This window comes from Manacus candei, unplaced genomic scaffold (assembly GCF_025592945.1).
Source record: "Manacus candei isolate 608988 ecotype Guabito, Panama unplaced genomic scaffold, ASM2559294v1 h1tg000028l, whole genome shotgun sequence".
NCBI classification, from domain to species: Eukaryota; Metazoa; Chordata; class Aves; order Passeriformes; family Pipridae; genus Manacus; species Manacus candei.
Window position 1 is genome coordinate 29,351,243 of NW_026138076.1, and position 20,710 is coordinate 29,371,952.

Below are 20,710 nucleotides of genomic sequence, written 5' to 3' on the forward strand. Positions count from 1 at the left end.
TGACATTCCCAAATCCTTTATCTCCTCTTGACAACTGTGTTTCCGAGGTACCTGTACTGTCTCAGATGGCAAGTGTTTTTCCTGAGCTTTCCATCTGCATTTCTACAGCAGATACAGGGATCCTTACTTCTGTCACCCATTCTCCTATGTATCTTTGTTTCAGCCTAAGCAGCTCACGTGACTGTGTTTTTTGTACTCCCAGCATGTACACCTTTCTCCTTTTCTACTCAGCCTGGACTACTTCCAAGATGTTCCAGACAGTCTGATCAGGAACACCTCGTGTTGCAGGAGACAAAGACTTCCAGTGACATCTGACAAAACACAACTCCACACAGTGCTTTTTTACAAAAAGGATCTAGGAAGTCCAAATGCAACTGAACTATCTGCAACAGACACTGTTTTCAGAAAATTAAATCCAAAATGGATGGTAGTTAGTTCTTTGGAGTATGGTAGTTAGTTCTATGGAGTGAACAGGAAGCAAGCAATTTAAAATTATACCGAAATTACTAGATCTGTGTTACTTCCATTTCTCTTTCATATCTGATTGAGAAAGACACACTTCCCACTTGTCACTAGCTTTCCCATCCTTAAGAGTTGCCCTAGTATTACATCACCAACAGACAAAGAATTCACTGGAGAGTGGTTTTGTTTTCAGTGAGCCTTTCAGAGCCTGTACCACCTTCAAACGTGACCTAGTGTTTTTCACTTTTGTGATCTGCTGTGTCTTATCAGGAAAGAAAGTCTACCCAAACTTCTGCACTGTGGCCCCTGTCTCTCACCTGCTGATGAATTTTTTGACAAATATGACCCAAATTTCTTCTTTCCTTCAACAATGATTTTGGTAACTGAATTATTAACAGTAATCTTTATATTCATACAGAGTTTATACAAGAGGAAAAGATGTAGGAGTGTGACTTCAAAGTGATATCAACTTTCAAAGATTAATGCTCTATATCAGGTTTTACTGTTCATCTTCTGATAAACATTTCTCTCCAGCCTGCTTATAGCTTTCTTTTCAGCTTGAGTCACAATCCTGGAAGCAAAAGCAACTAGAACTTTGTCCAGTAACTAGGTGGGACCTGGCCCTGCTTGAGAGAAGCATGTACACTCATTTTAAAGATTTTGATTTGATTACAACACTCAAAAGTGACACTATCATGATCAGATCCCTTAAATTCACCACTGATTAAGTACATCTCATTTGTTTTCCTGGTCCTTGTCTAGCAGCAGCTCAATGGTGACAGTTTCTGCTGCTCCTGCGGGCAAGGTCTATGAGCATTCTTAACCAAGTGCCAAGTCCTGTTCCTTTCAAGTGAGCAGCATTTTCCTGACAGCTTTTATTTTAGCATTTGTCCAAACAAGATTTTCTTCAAGCTAATGTTTGCTGGCTAGTTTAGCTCAATGACGTCTGGTATTTCCTCAGTTTAATTTCATATCCTTTATCCTTTTTACTGAACTTCTCTCTGTGCACTATGATTTTCTAAGACAAACTATACTTCATTCCTGAATGCTGGCCCATCCAATATAGCAACTAATAGTGGCTAGTACCAAAGATGCAGTAAGGGCAAAAAAATCCCACGTGTACAAACCTAGCCACAGAAATTCTTCCTTTTTCCTTGCAGCCGGAAGTTGCTTTATACGTTGATGAACAAGCCTTCTTTTCCTATCCTGTTTTGAATAACTCCAGATCTCATCGTTATGCACTTTTTCTAGTGTTGCACCATGCCTAACCCTCTGAGGCCTGTGAGTAACCTACTAAAATCTTTTTGATTTCAGAGTCACCCAATATGCCCTGCCTCCCTGGGACCCAAAAAAACCCTAAGCTCTGGAAGTAGGTCACATGACAGGGATCCCCTCGCTCTGGTGTAGTATGGAGCTGACATGAGCTGGGCTTGCCCAGATGTGTAGCTGGGTCTGGAAGGGACCCAGCAAGGTGAGCAGTGTCAGGCCCTTGCTTTCTCCCACCAAACGCTGCTCTGTCACTGCACTCAGGGTAACAGGATTTATCAAAACGTTTTCTTAAATCTAGTTTGATAGAACTTTCCTCTTAAGTATTTGCTGAACCCACTGAATTACTTGCATGGGATATTCAAAAGCATTCAGTAGGTTTGGGAGCACAAATCATCTTGTTGCTCAATAGTATTGCATTTTTGCCTGCTGCCAGTTCAGTCCTTCAACAGCTATCCTCATACTACATTCTTCCTCTTACTTCACTAGCTACTTAGGGTGTAAAGCCTATTATTAGTGATTTTTAAAGCTCTTTGACTGTAAATATTAATTGGAGCCTGCCACTTGCTTCAGTGACTCTCCCCAGATTACAGCACAACCTGCTGAGACCCCCAGAGCTGCTCATAATGTAAATCCAGTAGAAGCTCCCTTGAGAACCTGACATTTTTCCTGCCCTGATTGTAACTAAGGGGTTGGTAGAGGACATGAGGAGAAATAATGACAGGGGCAGCAAAAAAAAAAGAACCTGGCAGTGTCCTAAACCAGGATATGGACATCACACTCTCCTTGGAAGCAGACATATCAATTACTACACAATAGCCCTACAGCCACAGTCCTCGCCCAGGGTGAAGAAAATGGACGTGAAGGAGAGTGAGTGTAATAGTCCATGTGCCTCCATCAAACCAGAAGATCAGAAACTTTCCTATCAGAAACCACACATTCACAAAGACAGCATGTGTCACAGCAGGCAAGGGCCGTGTGACCCCAAATATCTGCAAATGGTATCACAAACTCTTCACAGGGTTTAAGCTGACCAGGCTCCTGAAGCTGAAGATTGAGTTAGCACTGCCTGAATGCACTAAAATAAGGTGTTCAGCTGGATGGTTCCTGGAGGTGTCAGCTGCAAAAGAGGAATAATTGTCCTTGTACAGTAGTTCCTAAAAAGATTGGTCTTTCAGATAAAAGAAATTAAGAGGACTAATACATGGCATTAATGTCAGGATTTAAAGTACCATGCTCATGCCTAGTGCAACCAATTTCAAAGGCATGTAATGACATGACTGTTTCATTATAGCCATGTATATTAGTGACAGCTGGAATTAAGGTCACCTAAGTATTCCCATTCCTACTCCCTGCTTTCAATTATCCATAATTAGCTTCCTAAAACTTTCACACTGCTATTGAAATTTTGTCCACTTAAAGAGGTGATTTTTCCAACTTTTGGAGAGAAAATTGAATTTGGAGAGAAAAACACCTGTGCTGATATCCAGAGAAGGTCTTTGCATTTAGTTCCCCCCCACGCCCTCCAAATAGTACACTTTTCCCAGGAAAATGATTTTGTGCCCACTGGGGTTTTTTAAGTAATACTTAGAGGTAAGGAGCTGAAATACAAGAGCGAATGCCTCTTAGGAAAAGAACAGTTTTATGAAATCTAAGGAAGATCGTGGTGGTGTATTCAGCTTGCAAGTGCCCAGATACCATCAACCACACAACTTCAGTATTGAATTTGGATTCTCACTTTTGAAAACATCAGGTACTAAGCAACCACTCTCTTGACTAGCCAGATTTTGATCAGCAGTTCACATCTTCAATCACTTCATTGATATAATTACCTGCAAACAATGCAGTAATTCTGGATTGTGGATATATAATTAAGATAAGGTTCTACCCTTAATCATACACACTATTGATAGCTACCCTTTACATCATTTTGAATTCCTTTTCCAGCTCAGGTTCACATCCATTTTCCTTGTGTGCATTTTTTAGATTTTTATGACACACACTGGAACTGAATTAAAGTTACTTATTTATTGGCAGTGGGTTGGTTTATGATTTTCCTGGATTTGTATGTGCTTATTAGAACTTCTGCTTTGATGGACCAAGAAAAAAATATGAAAAAAAGAAAAATCAGTTAGCATGCCTATTATTTGAGAAAATTATATTTCCTTAATAAGTCAAAGAATCAAATAAGTTAAAGGATTGCTGAATTTAAGTGGGAGAAAAAGTTGTATATTAGTAACATTTTTGATAACTAACCATTCATCCTGTAAATTCATGCAATTTAGGTGGAGCACACCAACATTTTGAGATATTACAAGTGATGAAAAACACTAAGCTACAGCTTCATGCACTATGTTGCATCAGCTCACACCAGCATTTGAAAACGCTTCATATTTTCCTCAATATTTTTTTTTGCTTCCTGTGCTACTGTGACCCATGGATACAGGAAAAACTGGAAATGAAATTTAAAGCAAGAAAACATCTCTCTTATTAAATCAATACATGTGCCAGGGGTCTTTTTCTTCTTTTAATTTCAATAGGAATTTCTGAAAAAAGCATCACAAGTGAGTTGTGGGTGTTTTCTGTGAGTTATTTCCTCTCTCAGTGTACAGCACTTCACCTATCTCTTTAAGGCCACACCTGTATATATGCATACTGACAGTCAAGTGTGCTGTCAACCTCTAATTCCAGACCTAAATAAACAAGTCATCAGTTTGTCATCTTGGCCACTGATCCACTGCCATTTTTTCCCAGTTGGCTGAATTACCATGGAAAATCCTTTCTGTATTGTTTCTAGCCCCAGTCACCCATAGAGGGCACCCCGATTGTACCATGCTAGTCCAAGGACAAGGCTTCCTATTTATAAGAACCATTGCCTTAAAATTAAGTTTATAAAGCAGAAGTTGTCAAATGCGCTACATTTATTTTGGTATATTTTCTCTCAAAATGTTCCTTAAATATATTTTTTACATAGATAAAAGATTTTTTTCCCATTTTACAATATTGTTTGTCAGAATAAGAAAAAAGGGAGACTATTATAAAAAAATCTCTAAAAAATTTCATTTAAAAAGCTTCATTATTCTAGTTTTTGTACTATAGATGCACTTGTAAATAAAATTGCCTTTAGTGATGTACAAGATAACCTTTCAATAAAAGTGCAGTTCTTTACAACTCATATCAATACTAAGTAAGCACTTGAGGGAGCACATACAGAGTCTAAGAATGCTTGGGTTTAAATAAGGGCTTAGGGTTTAGATTTTGCGATCCTTATCTGCAAACACTGCCAAATTTCTTTTGAAATTTATTACAACCAGGGACATTCTTACTGAGCTTGGTCTGGGTGCCGCAAGACAGAAAAGTCCTTGGAAAGACCTGGCTGCTGCAGATACCATAATTTCTGTGATCTGTCCAATTTATATTAAATTTTCTTTTGTTTCAGGGGCTGAGAGGGAAAAATAAGTGTTTTGAGGGGGAATAGCACACACAGCAGATGAAGTTACATGATACTTGTAGATAGTTACACTTTTCCATTTACTGTAAAAATGAGAGTTATGTTAGACTCCCTTGAACTTCAGCATACTCCCCTTTCTTGGGGCATGTTTAGTTATCATCACTAAAATAATCCTCAAAGTCTGGTCTCCCAGAGCAAACAGTCTTTAGAAGTGTTTCAAAAATACTGCCTTGGGGATCTACTCCAGCCCAAGGACCATAAGGCACTGATATAGCAAGGAACAGGCTTCTGAGCTTTACCTTAACACCCACGTGCAAGGTGTGACAAACACACCTCATGCATAGTTTCAGCCAGATTTGCAGCTAGCTCTTGGCTCTGAAGGAATTTGTGTTTCACCTCTCTCTCTCTCTCCCAAATGCACACACACTTCTGCTCCCCAGGAAAACTCGAGGCATGTCTGACTTGAAAAGGCCAAGTGCCATAAAACAGCAGTCTCATCTGCTCACTCACCACTCTTGTTGGTGTTTTCAGCTAGGCTTCGAGTTCAGCTGTGATGGAAACACTAGTCAGGACTTTGACTGACCCTCTAGCCCTGCAGATGTGACAGTAAGTTGTTCACAACTCACATGATACAAGATATTTCCCGATATTGGGATGACTGCAAGCTTATCCCTGGTTATAAAGCAGAGAGTCTTTCTTTTAAATGCATCCGGTTGAAGGCTAACTCTTCCACCACACAAGGTTATCAGGTGTTAAAGCTATGCTTTCCATGGAAGCATAGATGGCTATATGGGGGTTCAGAGAGAACAAACACAAAGCAACTTAAGTACTGTGATGAGAGTAAATAAAATCCAAGTGTGCCAAAGAAACTAAGCAGATCCTTTCCTGGTTACCCATAGGCACTTGAAAAATTCGTTTTTATCTCCGGAGATCTCTTCCCAGATGCCTAAGTGGCTTTATGGATTTGGCCTTTCAATTGTCTCTCCAACTCAGTTCCCTGTCTACACAGAGGAGATATCAGTGCCAAGGGGCTAGCAAACTGTTTCTTGGTCATAACTGAATTGTGCTGAATCAGATGAGAATCTGCGCTACTGAAGATGCAGAAGACAAAGTGAGCTCCCATTGCTCCCCACTGGTGTCTTTTGAGGTGGTAGCCAGAGGGCAGCTAAACAGAGGCATTGGATTCAGCTGACAAGCCCTCTTTCTGAACCACAAAGCAGTAGGGACAGTGCAGAGCTGCAGAGAACTGAGTACCAAATGCTGCACCTGGCAGTTCTTGGGATCCTCATCCACATTGCAGCACAAAGAACTGGAGAGAGGTGTGGGAAGGGAGGTGCATGGCACCTGCCTGCTCCTCTGTTTCTTCTCCACCTCATCTATAGTGAGAGAAGTGTGTTAGTAACCTCTAAAATCATCATCTGCCAAGGGAGAAAACTGCCTTCCTCCTCCCCAGTACAGGGACTCAGCAGTGAGCCATTCAACTGACTGAGAACAGACAGAGTCATCAGGACTGTTCTGCAGTATTTTCCTGTGGTATCACAAGTGTCTCTGCAATACTCAGTAGAGACATTATTTCTGAATTAAACCCACACTAATTCAGCTCTATCAGATAGGACAAACTTCAAGAGCTGTATTCATTAAAAACTTAAAAACTTTCCCTGAACAGAAGATTCTCTTGTCAGTTGATGTCAGTGAAACAAGATGTCTGTTTCTAGAAGAAGTATCCTGGCACACAATACTGAGTCCTGAGGTATGAATTACTTGATGAATTTCTATCAATTCAATAGAAATATTTGGATAGGCAGTATTTTCCCAGGGGAAGTATCCAGGTATCATTTTAATATAATCCTCAGCCACTCTACCCAGATCCAGCCAGTTAGTTCTGTGTTGGTTTCAGATGGCTGAAGGAAAGGATAGCCCAGGTGCCTTGTGGATTATGAGACAACAGGGGAAATCCATGCCCATCCATTTAATGGCTCAAGGCACTCAAGGAGGGAAAACAAACACCTCACCTCTCCCCCAGCCACCCAACTAGCCAAGGAGGGAGCCACGCTGTACTCATACCTGAGGAACATTCACCCACCCAGCTCCAGCCTGGCTTACCATCACATGGGAGCAGGAGTAATAGGGGATAACAGACAGGGCATAACCGCAAAAGCTGGGAAGGCTAAAGTGTCTAACACAAGATTTGACAGAGACACGTAGAATAGGCAGGGAGAAGCAGCCTGACATCAGGGCTGGGAATAGTTCTGGGCAGAGAAGGAGATAGGGAAATACTCGGTGCCTGGGAAAGGAGAAGGGTTGCATAGACTGTCATTGAAGAGGAGAAAGCTCACAGCTTCCAGAAGAAAGTATCAGAAAGTTATTGTAGTGGCAAAAGAGACCCAACAAGTGCATTTGCAAATCACTGGTGGGCAGGGTAAAGCCTGGTGTCTGATTCTATTGAGCAACCAGAAATGCACTAACGGGGTCACATGCTGTGACTGCTTGATATCCACCTCTCTCTCACAGCTAGAAACTTGCCAGCCTTCAGCTGAGACAATTCCCATTGAGATGGGCTCATTTCAAGCTCTCCTGAATGCACATCTTCTCCTGGGATCAAAGATGACTTTCCACAGTGGATACAATGCCCCTTCACCCTTCTTCCTGCACATAGGGCAGTTACTGCAGCTGCCCAGAGTAGGCAATTGGGATCATTCCAGTCACCCAGGTCTATCTGGCTGTCTCAACTCTCTCCAGACTTTAGCATGCCAGAGAGGCTGAAGAAGTAAAGCTTGAAAATCTCCCCACAGGATGTTCTTCACAAGAGAGTAGTTAGGGTGTCCAAGGCATTCTTGGAAAATCCAAAAGAATTAATAGATTTTGTGGGAAAAGAAAAAAAATTAAGGTCTGATGCAGGAGGTGGAGAAAACTAGTGGGTGAAAGTTGTGCAGATCAGCCACACAATAAGTGAGCCCATATAAAATAGCGGCTCCTTGGCAAAAGAATCATAAGGCTGTGACTGTGCCTTTTTTATCCAGTGTAAGAGGGGACAGTCTGGCACAGTGCACTTTAGCTTGGCAAGGGAAGAAGGACTTGCCCAATTAGAAAAACAAGGAGGCTCTGGTGCGCTGGAATATCTCTTTCCCAGTGGCATTCAGTCAGGTCTGCTTTTTCAGGAGAGAACAAAGGGAACTCTCACAGCCACTTGCAGGAAGCCACTCAAGGAGCAAAGACCTTTCATCATCTGTTCCTCAGTCCCCCCCAGCTCCACCCCAGAAGACATTTTCCAGACTTTCCAGTCAGCCCTGAGATGTTGACTGGTGCACCAGCTTCATCAGCTCTCTGGCATGATCTGGCTGCATTCCCTCCCACCTTCAATGAGATAAGAGTCAGGAATGTTGTTCACACAATGGGTGTTACTATTCAAATCTGGAAACCAAAGCAAACACCAAGACCTTTCCTGCCAATCCCAAGGAAGGCATTGTAGACTTCCCTATGGAAGCAAACACATTTTTCCTGGTGAAACATCAACTCTGAAAAGAGCTCCTTTCAGGGTTGTTCTGGAGAAAAATGAAGGAGGCTGCATCAGGGAAGGGATCAGAGAAGGCAGCACTTGTCAGGGAGTTGCACTAACTCAGGTAATTTGAATGCTTCTGATTATCAGAGATGATTCACTTCTGTTCACTTTGCACCAAGTGTTGAGAAAGACATTGCATTTATCTTCATTGACTCACTGTTTCACAACATGAGCTTAAGGTATCCTTAATACTATGACAATGGGAAGGCTTGGTCATCCATATCCTGACACTAGCCAGGGAAGGACTGCAAAGGATTTCAGTAAATCCAGACAAATCAGAAAATGTGATAAAGAACTCAATTATCTCCTCCTCTATTAAAGAGATGGTGTGAAAATCTGCAAAATAAAAATGCGGATGTTCTGAGACAAGAAATCAAGAGGATATGTGCGTGTCTGGAAAGATTGCTTTGATTTTAATCACCACAAGGTGAGTTTTTCTGTTATAAAATCAGACTTACAACATATTGTTTCTTTACTGTACAAAGTTGCTTTGAGTAAATTTATGGACAATTGTCAGTCTCACAAATTCTTGTTAGATGGAACATCTGGAGCTAAAACCACAAAAAGTCAAAGATTATGCCAGGGACCATTTATATAAGCTGACCTAAAATTAGAGCGAAGAGTTCATAAAATTTAAAAGAGGAAGGTAGAATTTAATGGTTGAATTAAAGACAACTCTTAAGAAAGTCACAGGAACGAAGGAAAGGCAACACAGTTCTTTGTATGTTTGTTATGGTGTTACTTATCAGGTACAATCAACATGCTCTGAAATAATGGTTCTCACTGCTCAACCAGCATTGGTATTTACTGTTACTACCATCAGAACTGCTCAACACCCAGAGAGGAGACAGGGTTTCTAAAGCATTGGCTTCCATTTAAGCATTTAAATTGATAGCCATGTTCAGAGGAAATCTGACTGCATTGGGGACTGTCTGAAAGAACCTTTTAGCTAAAATAAGTGTTTCTTTGCCAAAGTAGCCACATGTTTTAAAAAATGATGAGGGAATGGAATGGGAGAAAGGGATACACTGTACTCGATGAAGCATTATTCCTCAGACTTCTTCCCAGTCCTTGCTTTCCTTCCACCTCAGCAAGACACAATGTCTTCTTGGTCAGGGGGAACATTCCCTCTCCAAGGTCCTATATCACAAGGTTAAAAACCTGCAATTATTAGGTAATAGTTGTAAAGCAGTAGCACCTAGGTGAACACAGCTTGTGTAAGACTCTATACATGCAGATATGCAACAGAAGCTCATCTTGGGAAATATGGTATGGTCCCCAGCGGGCAAAGAGGGTAGAAAGAAAACAAATGCACACAGATAAGAGGATAACTAAGATCTCTGAGGCCCTCAACAGTGGATCTGTGAAGAGATGCTAGCACTGCCAGATCCCTACACAGCACCCTACTTTTGCAGAGCAATGAACACCGCAGCTCACAGTTTGTTGTGGACAAGTGATATGGCCCTAAATTAAATGATAGTGGGGAGCAAAGCATCAATTGTCCTATGAACTGGCCACCTGTGCATGGTTGCCAAATGGGAGGTAAGAGATATGCATCGGATTCTGATGAGTGAAACACAAAAAGATACAAGCACAATCACGTGCTTATTGTTGTATAGAGATGAACTCTGTAATTAGCATTTGTGGGGTAGTGTCTCAAAGAGAAAACAAGAAAGGAAATTGCAATGTGTCTATTTATTTCCATAGCTACTCTATGACTGAGAGCCACTCAGCAGCCTCTGCTATTTGTGGGAGGGTTTCCCAACAAAACATACCAAAGGCGCAGGAAAAGGGCTTGTGTGTTGTTTTCTCAGCATACAGTCACAGCCCAACAGGTATAGTTCCCCACCCTGTAAAGGAGAGGGTGTAAAAGAATGCTGTCCTTAGAGACAATGGGACATAAATCACAAAACCAGGCTCAGGGCAGCAAAAGAGAACACACACAACTGATCAGTGAAATAGGAGGAAGACGACATTATTGTCAATATCTACTTCACCACTGCAGGGATAGAGAGAGGTGACACACTAGAACACACAGAGGGGGAAGTGTCTGGTCTACCAGGTGTGATCACAACTCTCATGCAATCCATTCTGCTCACCGTGGGGGCCGAGGGTACACCAGACACCTGTGGTCAAGAATGTGCTGTTCACATTAATGACTGTTGTACTATCATACACTTCTTCATGGAAAGGCACAACGGTCCAAACTTACCAGTCTCTCAACCCTCTCGCTCAGGTCTCTAAACCTTCCTGAGGACTGCCTGGAAAATTCATTATTGTACCGGATGTTGGTGAGTTTTACATTGGCACTGTAATAGAACAGCTGCTGATCTGTAAGGGAAAGAAGAGGAATAGGCAATACTCGAAGCACCAAGATGAATGAACTTTAGAAAAACACCTGGGGCTGACTGATATCCAGACATCTAGGAAGTGGATGAGCCTTCATGTATATCCAACCCATTCAAATACAGCTTCCAAAAGCTAGGAGCCCAGTAGCAAGCACTCAATTGAGTTAGGTGATCAAAGCCCAGTTTCCCCAACAGTTACACTTGTGGCCAACCAACAGCACTTCGGGGCTCACACGGGATCACAAGCTTCATCTTCCTGCTCAGTTACCTTTCTTCCTGGCCTGCCAACTCAACACCAAGCCCTGGCAGGCAGTTGCTAGTGATCGGGAACAGGGAACAGCAAAACACCACAGACAGACATGCAGAAGGCTCTGTTTGTCACTCATGTAAGGGAGACCAGAAGACTTATGTGTTGACTTAATCACAGAAGTAGATCATGAAAAAAATGTGAAACAAGTGAAAGCAAGTGAAAGCCAACATAAACCACAGCCCTAAACCACCCTGCTCAGCAGGAAATGTTCCTAAGAGATCTGCAAAGATGCTAAATGAGGAAGGAAAGAGAGGTCTGGAGAAATCAGTGTTTTTTCCCCAAGTGAGCTTTAGACAGACTGGTGAAAACTCCCAGCACAACAGGCACAAAGGAAATGCACTAAGCATAGGAACAGTGATATATTATGTAAAACTTACCATATGCCAGAAAATAAACTAGGAGACCAATGGTGATAGCTGCTGCCACTGCTGTTCCAATAACAATTAGAGCAATTTTCCGGGGCTCAAGATGTCTTATTTTAATAGCTGACTGATGAATTCTGGGGAAAATTAGGAAAAACAAAGGGAGAAATTAGTAAAATATTCTTTTCTATTTAACAACACACCCCCTCCCCCCCCCCAAAAAAAAAAAAAAAGAAAAAAGAAGGTAAAGTTTTCTCCCTTGATGAGTCCACATGATTCTTCCTAGCAATATTAATTGACTTCTCACCCTTCAACACCCTGGAAAATGAAACCGTGACTCAAGACTATTTTGAAATAGATGTTGGGATGTGCTAGAAGTCAAAGAACACAGACAGGTTTGAGGGTTTGGTTTTTTTATTATTAGGGCCAAATTAAATAGGAGCCCCGCTAAGATTCTTATGTGACTCCCGACTATATATCTGCAAGAATAAAACTTAATCTTCAGCTAGGTGAACTTTCATACAGCAATTGGTAAAAAGCACCCTCTGATTTGTTAAGTACATATCTATACATTATTCAAGCTGCTCAACCCATTTCAGCCTTCAAAGCATAGATGGACAAAAAAGAGAAAGAGATTTCAGAGGGCCAGCCTTTGCTTCCTGTTTTGCTTAGATTGAATCTAAAAGCAAGAAGAAAACACTGCTTCAAGCAGTATTTGCTGAAGTGATAGAATGACAGGGAAGGGCAAGGACATGTGAGCAGACACAGGTAGGAAACCTCACCAGATACTTCTCTCTGCTGTGCTCTTAATTACAGGTGCTAATCCAAATTAACTCAAGGAAAGTCAATGGACAGTCAGTACTATAGTTAAACAAAAACTACCTGAAAAAAGTTGGTTACAGCAAATTCTGCCTTTGTCTATAAACTCAAAGACACCTGAAGATCTTTAAAGCCATTTTTCTACTTTATTACAAAAAATACAGAAGAGGAAGCAACAATTTTTGGCAAAGAGTTCTTAATTGTAGAGTCAGATACCTCACTCATGCAGACATACCCACCTTCAGGTTAAGATATAGCCTACCATAGGAAAACAGGCTGCAGGGATCCTCTTCTGAGGCTGCAAGACACCTCAGTGAGTTTCCACATACATAGTTCACTCCCAGAACATACATCTCATGAGCCAGAAGTTTAAATGCATTAAAATAAGTTGAAATAATTGCAAGCAATCACTGCAATTGTTTGCAGTGCAGGAGAAAGACAGCAAGCACAGTGTGCACGGTACATAAATACCGAAGTGGGTCCTGATATTTCATTCTAATTCTATTGCAATGCCTTACAATTACAGCCTTATTACTGTGACCTGGAAAACAACTGACTTAGGCCAAATATCATGATATTTGATTGAATGAGAATGGGAATAATAATTTGTCACTCAGATCTGTTGAGACTTGTCCTGCTTCTCCTATCTAGTGTTTCCTTCCCTCCTGCCACCCTGTAAAACACCTAGTAACCTCTCATCGAGTTTGATTCAAAATGCATCTGTGAATCCATAAAAAAAAAAAAAGCAAATTAAATAGTCTTGTTAAGAGCTCCAAAATTATTTCTCAGACTACTGTATGGAAGTTGCCTTAGAACTTTAACTGGAGAAATTAAAAATAAGCAAGTATAAGTAGTCAGGACTTGTTAATAAGAATATTTCTAAGTAGTAGCTTTTAGGTGAAACCATAAAGTCAGTGGTGAATTCAACTTTAATTTTTCATGTGCATTTGTTGGTTTACAGTTTGTTGGGTTTTTTTCCCCACCACTACAGCTAGTAGTCTTTTGCATGGCTTATATGCTTTGCAAATGTGTCTATTATGTTTGAAGTGAGACAAAGTTACAGGAAAAGCCAACAAAACAACCAAAAAAATTGCATTTAACTTAAGATAACCTACTCTTGTATTCTTGTAGATACTGTCATTTAAAAGGTAGTTGTCTTGATTAAGCTGCACAGAAGGAAAACATTCAGAAGGTCTTTCAGCTATAATGATCCTGGCATAGCCCCAAACCAAAATGTTGGGTTGGAGAAGCCCATTTGAAAGGCTGAATGCCACCTCTACACCGCACTAGGTGAGCCTGAAGAAATTACTGCCTATCATATCAGCAAAACAGCGGTTTCAGACCAAAGTAACATGACTGGGACACAGTTAAATAGAGCACTATAAATTTGAAACCTTTTCAGCATTTTTTTTTACATACTGTAACATTTTTTTATAACTCTTCTTCTTTATTTCTTCTTTCAAGTTCCGTGTTATCATTTGTCAAAGACAAACCCCAGTCCATAACGGTTACTCACGTGTGTAATTTTACTCACACATGTGACTTTCACTTAATTCATGAAACCTGTTTGAGAGCATCATTTCAAAGAGGTGCAAAGGGGTCTCAGCACCAGCTTCTAAACTGAATTTCCTCAAACAAGAAGCTGTTTGATAAATACATCTTAGAAAGTCACTTAATGGAGAGGGGGCATTACTGTTGGGAACTTGGATGTCTTTTTTCTTTTTGTTTTGTCTGAATAAACTTTTTCCCTTCCTTTTACACATAAGCATGAAACACCTGTTAAATTTTATTCTCCGCTCCTAATTTCTTTTGAAAAAAAAAATTGGTTTTAGAAACAAAAGGTATTTTTGAGCAAAATATCCTTGATTAGGCTGTACCATCTGGATGCTTCCCCATTTGAATAGACATTCTGCAGACCAGGAGGATTTCAAATCCAGGTTTTCAAAAATATCCGTGAGACAAACCCGTAAAGATCATTGAACTGATACTTTTCCATTCCCATTAACTTTGAGCTTTATTGCTGCTTTACTGTATCTCCTGAGGTTCATTCCTCAAATATTAATTATTGTATCTGACAACATGTCCCACTGAGTAAAACTGAACAGTACTTACAGGGGTTCAATACACACAAGAGAAGCAACCATGCCAGAACTGAAACAGCTTCAATCCATGTGATGACGTGTCAGGGCTTGAATACTCTGCAGAGAGCTGATAAAGTTCAGCAGTGGGAATTTATTTTCTCAGATCAAGAGTCTAACAGTCCTTTTTAACTCCTTTGGAACTGTCTACCTCCAAGAGAGGGAACAGGGAGCGTAGCCTATAAATGCACAGTAGGATTAAAAACACACCATTTGGGGAGATCACTGAAGTCCTCCAGAGCAGAAATGGAAATGAAAATTTTAAGCCTGAACCAAATACCTGAAGCTGAAAGCTTTCCACTGACTTCAGAGGGCTTTCTGACAGGGCTTTTCTGTCTGCAGCTTAAGTGGTCCTTCCCTCTTCCCCAGAAACTCTGCTCTTTCCCAGACAACCATGCCCATGCAGTAATCTTAAACACATTGCAATCACAGACTGGGTTTCATCTCTTGGCAGAAGACTGCCAAGTCCCAGACTAAGATTTGTCCTATGAGGAAGAGAAGTGAAATATTTGCTGACAGAGAAAAACAACAAAAAATGATATAAAATTGCTCACATTGCCATGACAATTTTACTTGTTTCGCCTCTCTTTGTTTTCTAATAATTCCAAACACAGTCTTGGTTTTCCAACTGACTCATTTTCCTAGAAATACCCACTGAGACCTTTCCTGAACAGTAGTAGGTAATCTGGAGCCCTGCATTCCATACTTGTGTTCCTTCCCATCACACACAGAGAAGACCTCCAGGAACATTATCCTCCACAAGGAGCTCACACCAACAAACACAGAGCCAGAGAGATCCCTCCTGTTTTGCGTTTTACAAGACAGACATAAGAAGGACACAGTTAATAATGTCTGTCAACGTTTTGTAACAGAGGAGTATCAGGAGAAAAAATCAGTGTCAAAGAAAAATTAAAAATTAAGAGTACCATTCAGTAAACAAATAATAAACACTTCATTAAATAAATCATGTGTGCACTTGCCTCACTCCAGCCTGAAACTGTTTGTTTACAAAAGAAGTTAGCGTCTTTTACCTATTGGAATTTATATTCACTTCTTGCAAAGAAGCAGAATTACAACTGCCTTCTATGAGTCAAAATGTCTGCTTCAGAGGAAAAACCTCAAAAGTCTTCCTCACTGGGGCTGAAAGCACACTTGGACACCTGTGGAACCCTCCATTACCTGCAGTGAGCTTCATATCAGAGACCATGTCTAGCTAAGTCAGCATGAACCAGGAAAGACAGCACAGGCTCTGCTTTGGCATACACTCACTGGCAGTGTCTGCTCAAGAAAGGTGCTGACAGGACAGACAGCTGAAAAGCCAAGCCCAAAACAGTCACCTAGAGATGATCTCTCGTGGGCTATTATATGTCCTTTGGTTTTAGTCGTATAAGAGAGACATACTTAGATTGACAAATTTTCTCCACTGTTTTAGAATACGTGTAGCACCTCTCTCTTAAGGTGTTTTGAGGAAAAAAACATTTATAAAAACCACTATCAGCCTTAGCAATAATTGTAATATACGAATACACAAATAATAGGATAGTAATGTGTTTTAATTTGTTTACTTAAATATGTTTACTGGTATATGAAAACTATACTGAACATCACTACGAAGGAGTTCTGCAAGTCTGATACAACAGACCAGCCCTTCTGTGATCATCACAGTTTGTGACAGCTTATGTCTACTCAGAATATGACCCAAAGTATCCAACTTCCCCTGGGGTTTAGAAGCTTATATTTCTGGACAATAATACATTTTCCTGTATTTTATACTTTATGTCCTAATTTCAACCGGGATACAGCTAATTTTCTTCATGGTAGCTGGTGCAGTGCTGTGTTTTAGGCTTAATGTGAGAATAATGTTGATAACACACTGATGATTTAGTTGTTGCTCAGTAGTGCTTATTGTAAGTCAAGGACTTTTCAGTTTCCCACGCTCTGGCAGTGAGCAGGGGCAAAAGGAACTGAGAGGGAGCATGGCCAGGACAGTTGACCATGATACCATAGAGCATCATGCTCAGTACTGGTTTTTCCCTGAATCTCCTTCCCATCCCACTGGGGCTGGTGGGGGGTGTGTGTGAATGGCTGCATGTTACTTAATTTCTGGTTGGGGTTAAACCAGGATATACAATAAACAATAACTAGGCTGGGTAGATAAACAGTGAGATGCTGTAATCTAGCAACATATTTTCACAAATTTCTTCACGAGAAAAATGCTGCTGAAATTAGAGAAAGATCCTTAGACAAGTGGTTCAGCTGATACTGAAACCCCAGGAAATTGTCCAGCAGCAGAGAAATTGGAAAATTTCCATGTTCAGTTCTGTGTAAAATCTGTCCCCCTGTCATTACCAAGTTTGTCCACAGACCACATGAAGCTTTCAGATTGTCTTATATCAGAAGCATGTCAAACTAAGCCATCCCAAGCTTTGTGTTAGTTTGGCTCCGTTTAAAATGGAGATCTGTATGTAATCAGAAACACGAACACGGAAGGAGTATGTGGTGGAAGCAGAATGCCTTGATTTTAAAATCTTATGCTGACCCAAAATGCTCAATCATAAAACTGCCTGTGAAAAAAATCAATAAATGAAACACTTCTGAAACATCATCTAAGAGGAATAGCAGGTGCCAGAAAAGGGCATCTTACACTGGGGCTTGCTCAGTGAATGAAAATGACTAGATTTTAAGGCTCAGGAGAAGATCTTGTCTCATTCTAGTTTTCCTGTCTAAAATGGCCAGAAACTGAGCACATGTGGCAACAAAACACAAATGGAAGCAATTCTCTATGAGTCAAATGAGGTGTAGAGTGTACCAGAATCAAAAGTATTTCCCTAGGGTTTTCTAAACTCAGGATGTACTCTGGGACAAACTGACAGAATAAGTTCTTGTTTGGCACCAGGCAGGAACCACATCTGCCTCCTACAATAATCAAAGTTAACTCCCATTAATGCCAATGGCATATGAGTGTTCTTGCACCAGGGCTGGTATCTATTTCCTGCTACACCTCAACAGTCTGTAATTTGCATTCATATTGCCCACCTACTGCATGACAAATTGGTGTGAGTGGCACTGCATTTCCACATGCATATTCACTTTTAGACTACCATATACAATGCCAGCTACTCTGTACCTCACCCTGTCAGGGCACAAGATCTTCACAAGGAAGTTACAGATAGGACATTGCACTTGCGTTCCAGACTGCAGGACACAGCACAACAGAGGGACAAGACCAGCAAGGCTGTCTACTCCGCCTAGTTTTCCTTAGCAGCTTTGCTTCCTGAAGGATTTTAGGGAGCACACATTCCAACTTAGCTTGAAATGTTCTGAAAAGAGTTATCTTGGAACTGGATAAATCTAATACTGAAACACCGCTCTTATATGGGACTAAGGCAGAGGACGATGAGCTCAAACAGCAAAGCTTACAGCTCCACACTCAAATCCACATCCCTGCACAGCAAAGAACTCTGGGCATCTAACAGATTACAAAGGGGCTTTGATTAAGACCAGGCAGTTTCCACCCCTTCCCAAACATGAAAATATTTAACTATCCAACACAGATTTTTCATTAATGTACTTTAGATTTTATAATAATTTAAACAACCATTTAAACAATTAAATTCTTTCCTAAGTAGGAGGTAAAGAAACTGTATTCAGATGTCGTTTAACTACCCTCTAGCACACTGTTATTAAAATTATTTACACCACTGTATACATCAACAAGACCTGGCAACTAGGTTTACCTCTAACTAGAAAACAACATGGTTTTTCAGTTCTGTTAGGTAGAGAACTCTCACTTAGTTTTCCCTCTTTATTTAACACACACAAACTGGTATTCACAACTGATGGGGATTTCTTCCTCACCTGGCAGTAAGAGTGGCATAACTTTTAATTTGTGGATATTAAACAGGGCAGGGGATCTTGGGGTTTTGAGCAGGGTACCGCTGGGGAACACAGAACAAAAAGCTGAAATCCATCTTCTCTTGGCAAAGACGACATTGTATTGACTAAAATTATATTGTTCCCACAAAATGAGAAAAAACACCGAAGTATGCATCAATAATAATTTTTGTCCATCCAGAAACAATGTTTCTATTTCAGCATGCCCAGAAATTATTTAGAAAATCCAATTTTTAAAAATACTGAGGATGGAAAAAATAAGTAGTACCTTGCAATCGCCTGCAGCCATTTGCCCAAAGCAATGCCAGAGAGGAGAGTAATATTTTAATTTTTAACAATCCACACAAAAATTCAGCCATCCAGCCAAATAATTAGGATGTTAAAAAAATATTTCAGATTCTTTGGGATTTTGTTTCTGAGATCAAACTTCTAAGCTTCATCACCTTCTGAGGCAACAACAAGAAAAAAACTCGTGGGAGACTGAGTATCCCCCATTGCCATGTGAATCCAGAACCCAGTGTGTTGAACAGAAATAAATTCCAAGACATTTGCTGTACACTTGTGACACAATCTCTACTCTGACCCAACAGAGCATAGTAGAGTGTTGCAGCTGGAAGACTTATTTTTGTAAAAATACTCTGAACTTTTCAGCACTGCCTTAATTATTTTTACAGTAAAACAAAACTAAGGGTGTCCAGCATCTCTGACTGCACAAAATACTTTCAGAAACAGAACACCTCGTAATTCATTACTCCTGAGAAATATGGATTCTTCCTTATAAAATACAAGGGCCAAAACCAGAATGATGAACCCCTATAGTGTTCCCCTCATGTGGTTGTGCTGCCATCACAGAATTGACTGGGATTTTTTGCAGGATTTGGTGGAAATGTTATTGCAACTAGACCTGATCAAAACCCATAGTTTCCAAAAATCATGTTACTGCATTTGATTTTGACACAAAAGAGTTTCCTGGATTCTGCACTGCTGCAATAAAAGCCTGCTGGAGGCAGGATGAGATGGTCACAGGGAGGAAAGGTGAATGTCAACCTGAGCCATCACATCATCTTTCTAAATGGACGGCAAATGGTTGTGCTCCTGGCCATGGTGGAGAAGGATTTCCCTTGGCATTTCTCACTCCAGCCACATGTTACTCTTTTCATCCAGTCCACAATCTCCAAAACCTCCCATTCAGCCTGCAGTTTACTGTTTAGCTTTCCCTCTAATGCCCCTTTTCAGGCTGAACATTTCAGACAGATCCCTGATGTACCCTAGGTCTAAGAGGAAGACAGAGGCAGCGACAGAGCAATGAGCTCCAAAATCAGGCAAGAGAACAAACAGATTTCTCTTCTGTATATCTATCCTAAAGCTTTCCCATAGACAGTATCCTTTACCACCATTACACCTTCAAGTTAGACTAGCTGAGCTAAAACATGCCACCTACTTTTGAAGGTCCCATGGTAGGTCCCGGTAGGTCTGGTAGCCTTTCTGACCGCCAACGAAGACTTTGCTAAAGTCTGGTCTGCGCAGCGAATGGTGCTGGAAAATGCAGGAGTCGCATTGACTGGTGTGACGGGGAGGGAAAGGTGTTGAATGAAGATCCTTCATTGAGGCACAGCTGGCGCAACACCCAGCACCCTGTGGGTTATTGCAAAATGAGGGAACGAACTTCAGAATAAAAACAAACAGAGGTAAGCATGGAGTTGATAAGGAGACTGCAACCTTCAGATCAGCTCTGCATCAAAGAGCTCCCCAGGCAGGCAGAGATGGAGTGAGCAGATAAACCGGCCCAAGCAAGAAGACTTGTTCTTCACTACAGTGGAACAGGAAGTGCGTGAGATCTCCCTTTTCCAGCACTCCCTTTCTGTCCAACTTTCTGTCTCCTGAGCAGCAGCACCTTCTACCATACACTCGCTGTAAAACCCACAGGGGAGAGGCACCACACTGACCACAACGCTAAGTCACTTCTCTTCTGAGATAGCCAACACAAAAACAAATATGGATGTAAATGGCTTGGTCAGCCAAGCCTGATCTACCTTGGTGCTCACTCATCCACAGCTGTTCTGGACTCCCTTGGCATCAGGGACAAGACAACTATAAGTAT

At 40.9% G+C, this 20,710-nt stretch overlaps 1 protein-coding gene across 1 annotated transcript in view; it reads right to left on the bottom strand.

The window, feature by feature from the left end:
• Positions 1-20,214, bottom strand: part of LOC127472004 (transmembrane protease serine 11E-like) — a 38,990-nt gene extending 18,776 nt beyond the window's left edge. The window contains exons 1-3 of the mRNA XM_051789568.1: positions 20,051-20,214; positions 11,774-11,895; positions 10,951-11,069 (exon numbers count right to left, since the gene is read on the bottom strand). Coding sequence (XP_051645528.1) covers positions 10,951-11,069; positions 11,774-11,895; positions 20,051-20,214 — 405 coding nt within the window. The remainder of the gene's footprint in view (positions 1-10,950; positions 11,070-11,773; positions 11,896-20,050) is intronic.
• Positions 20,215-20,710: the final 496 nt, after the last annotated feature.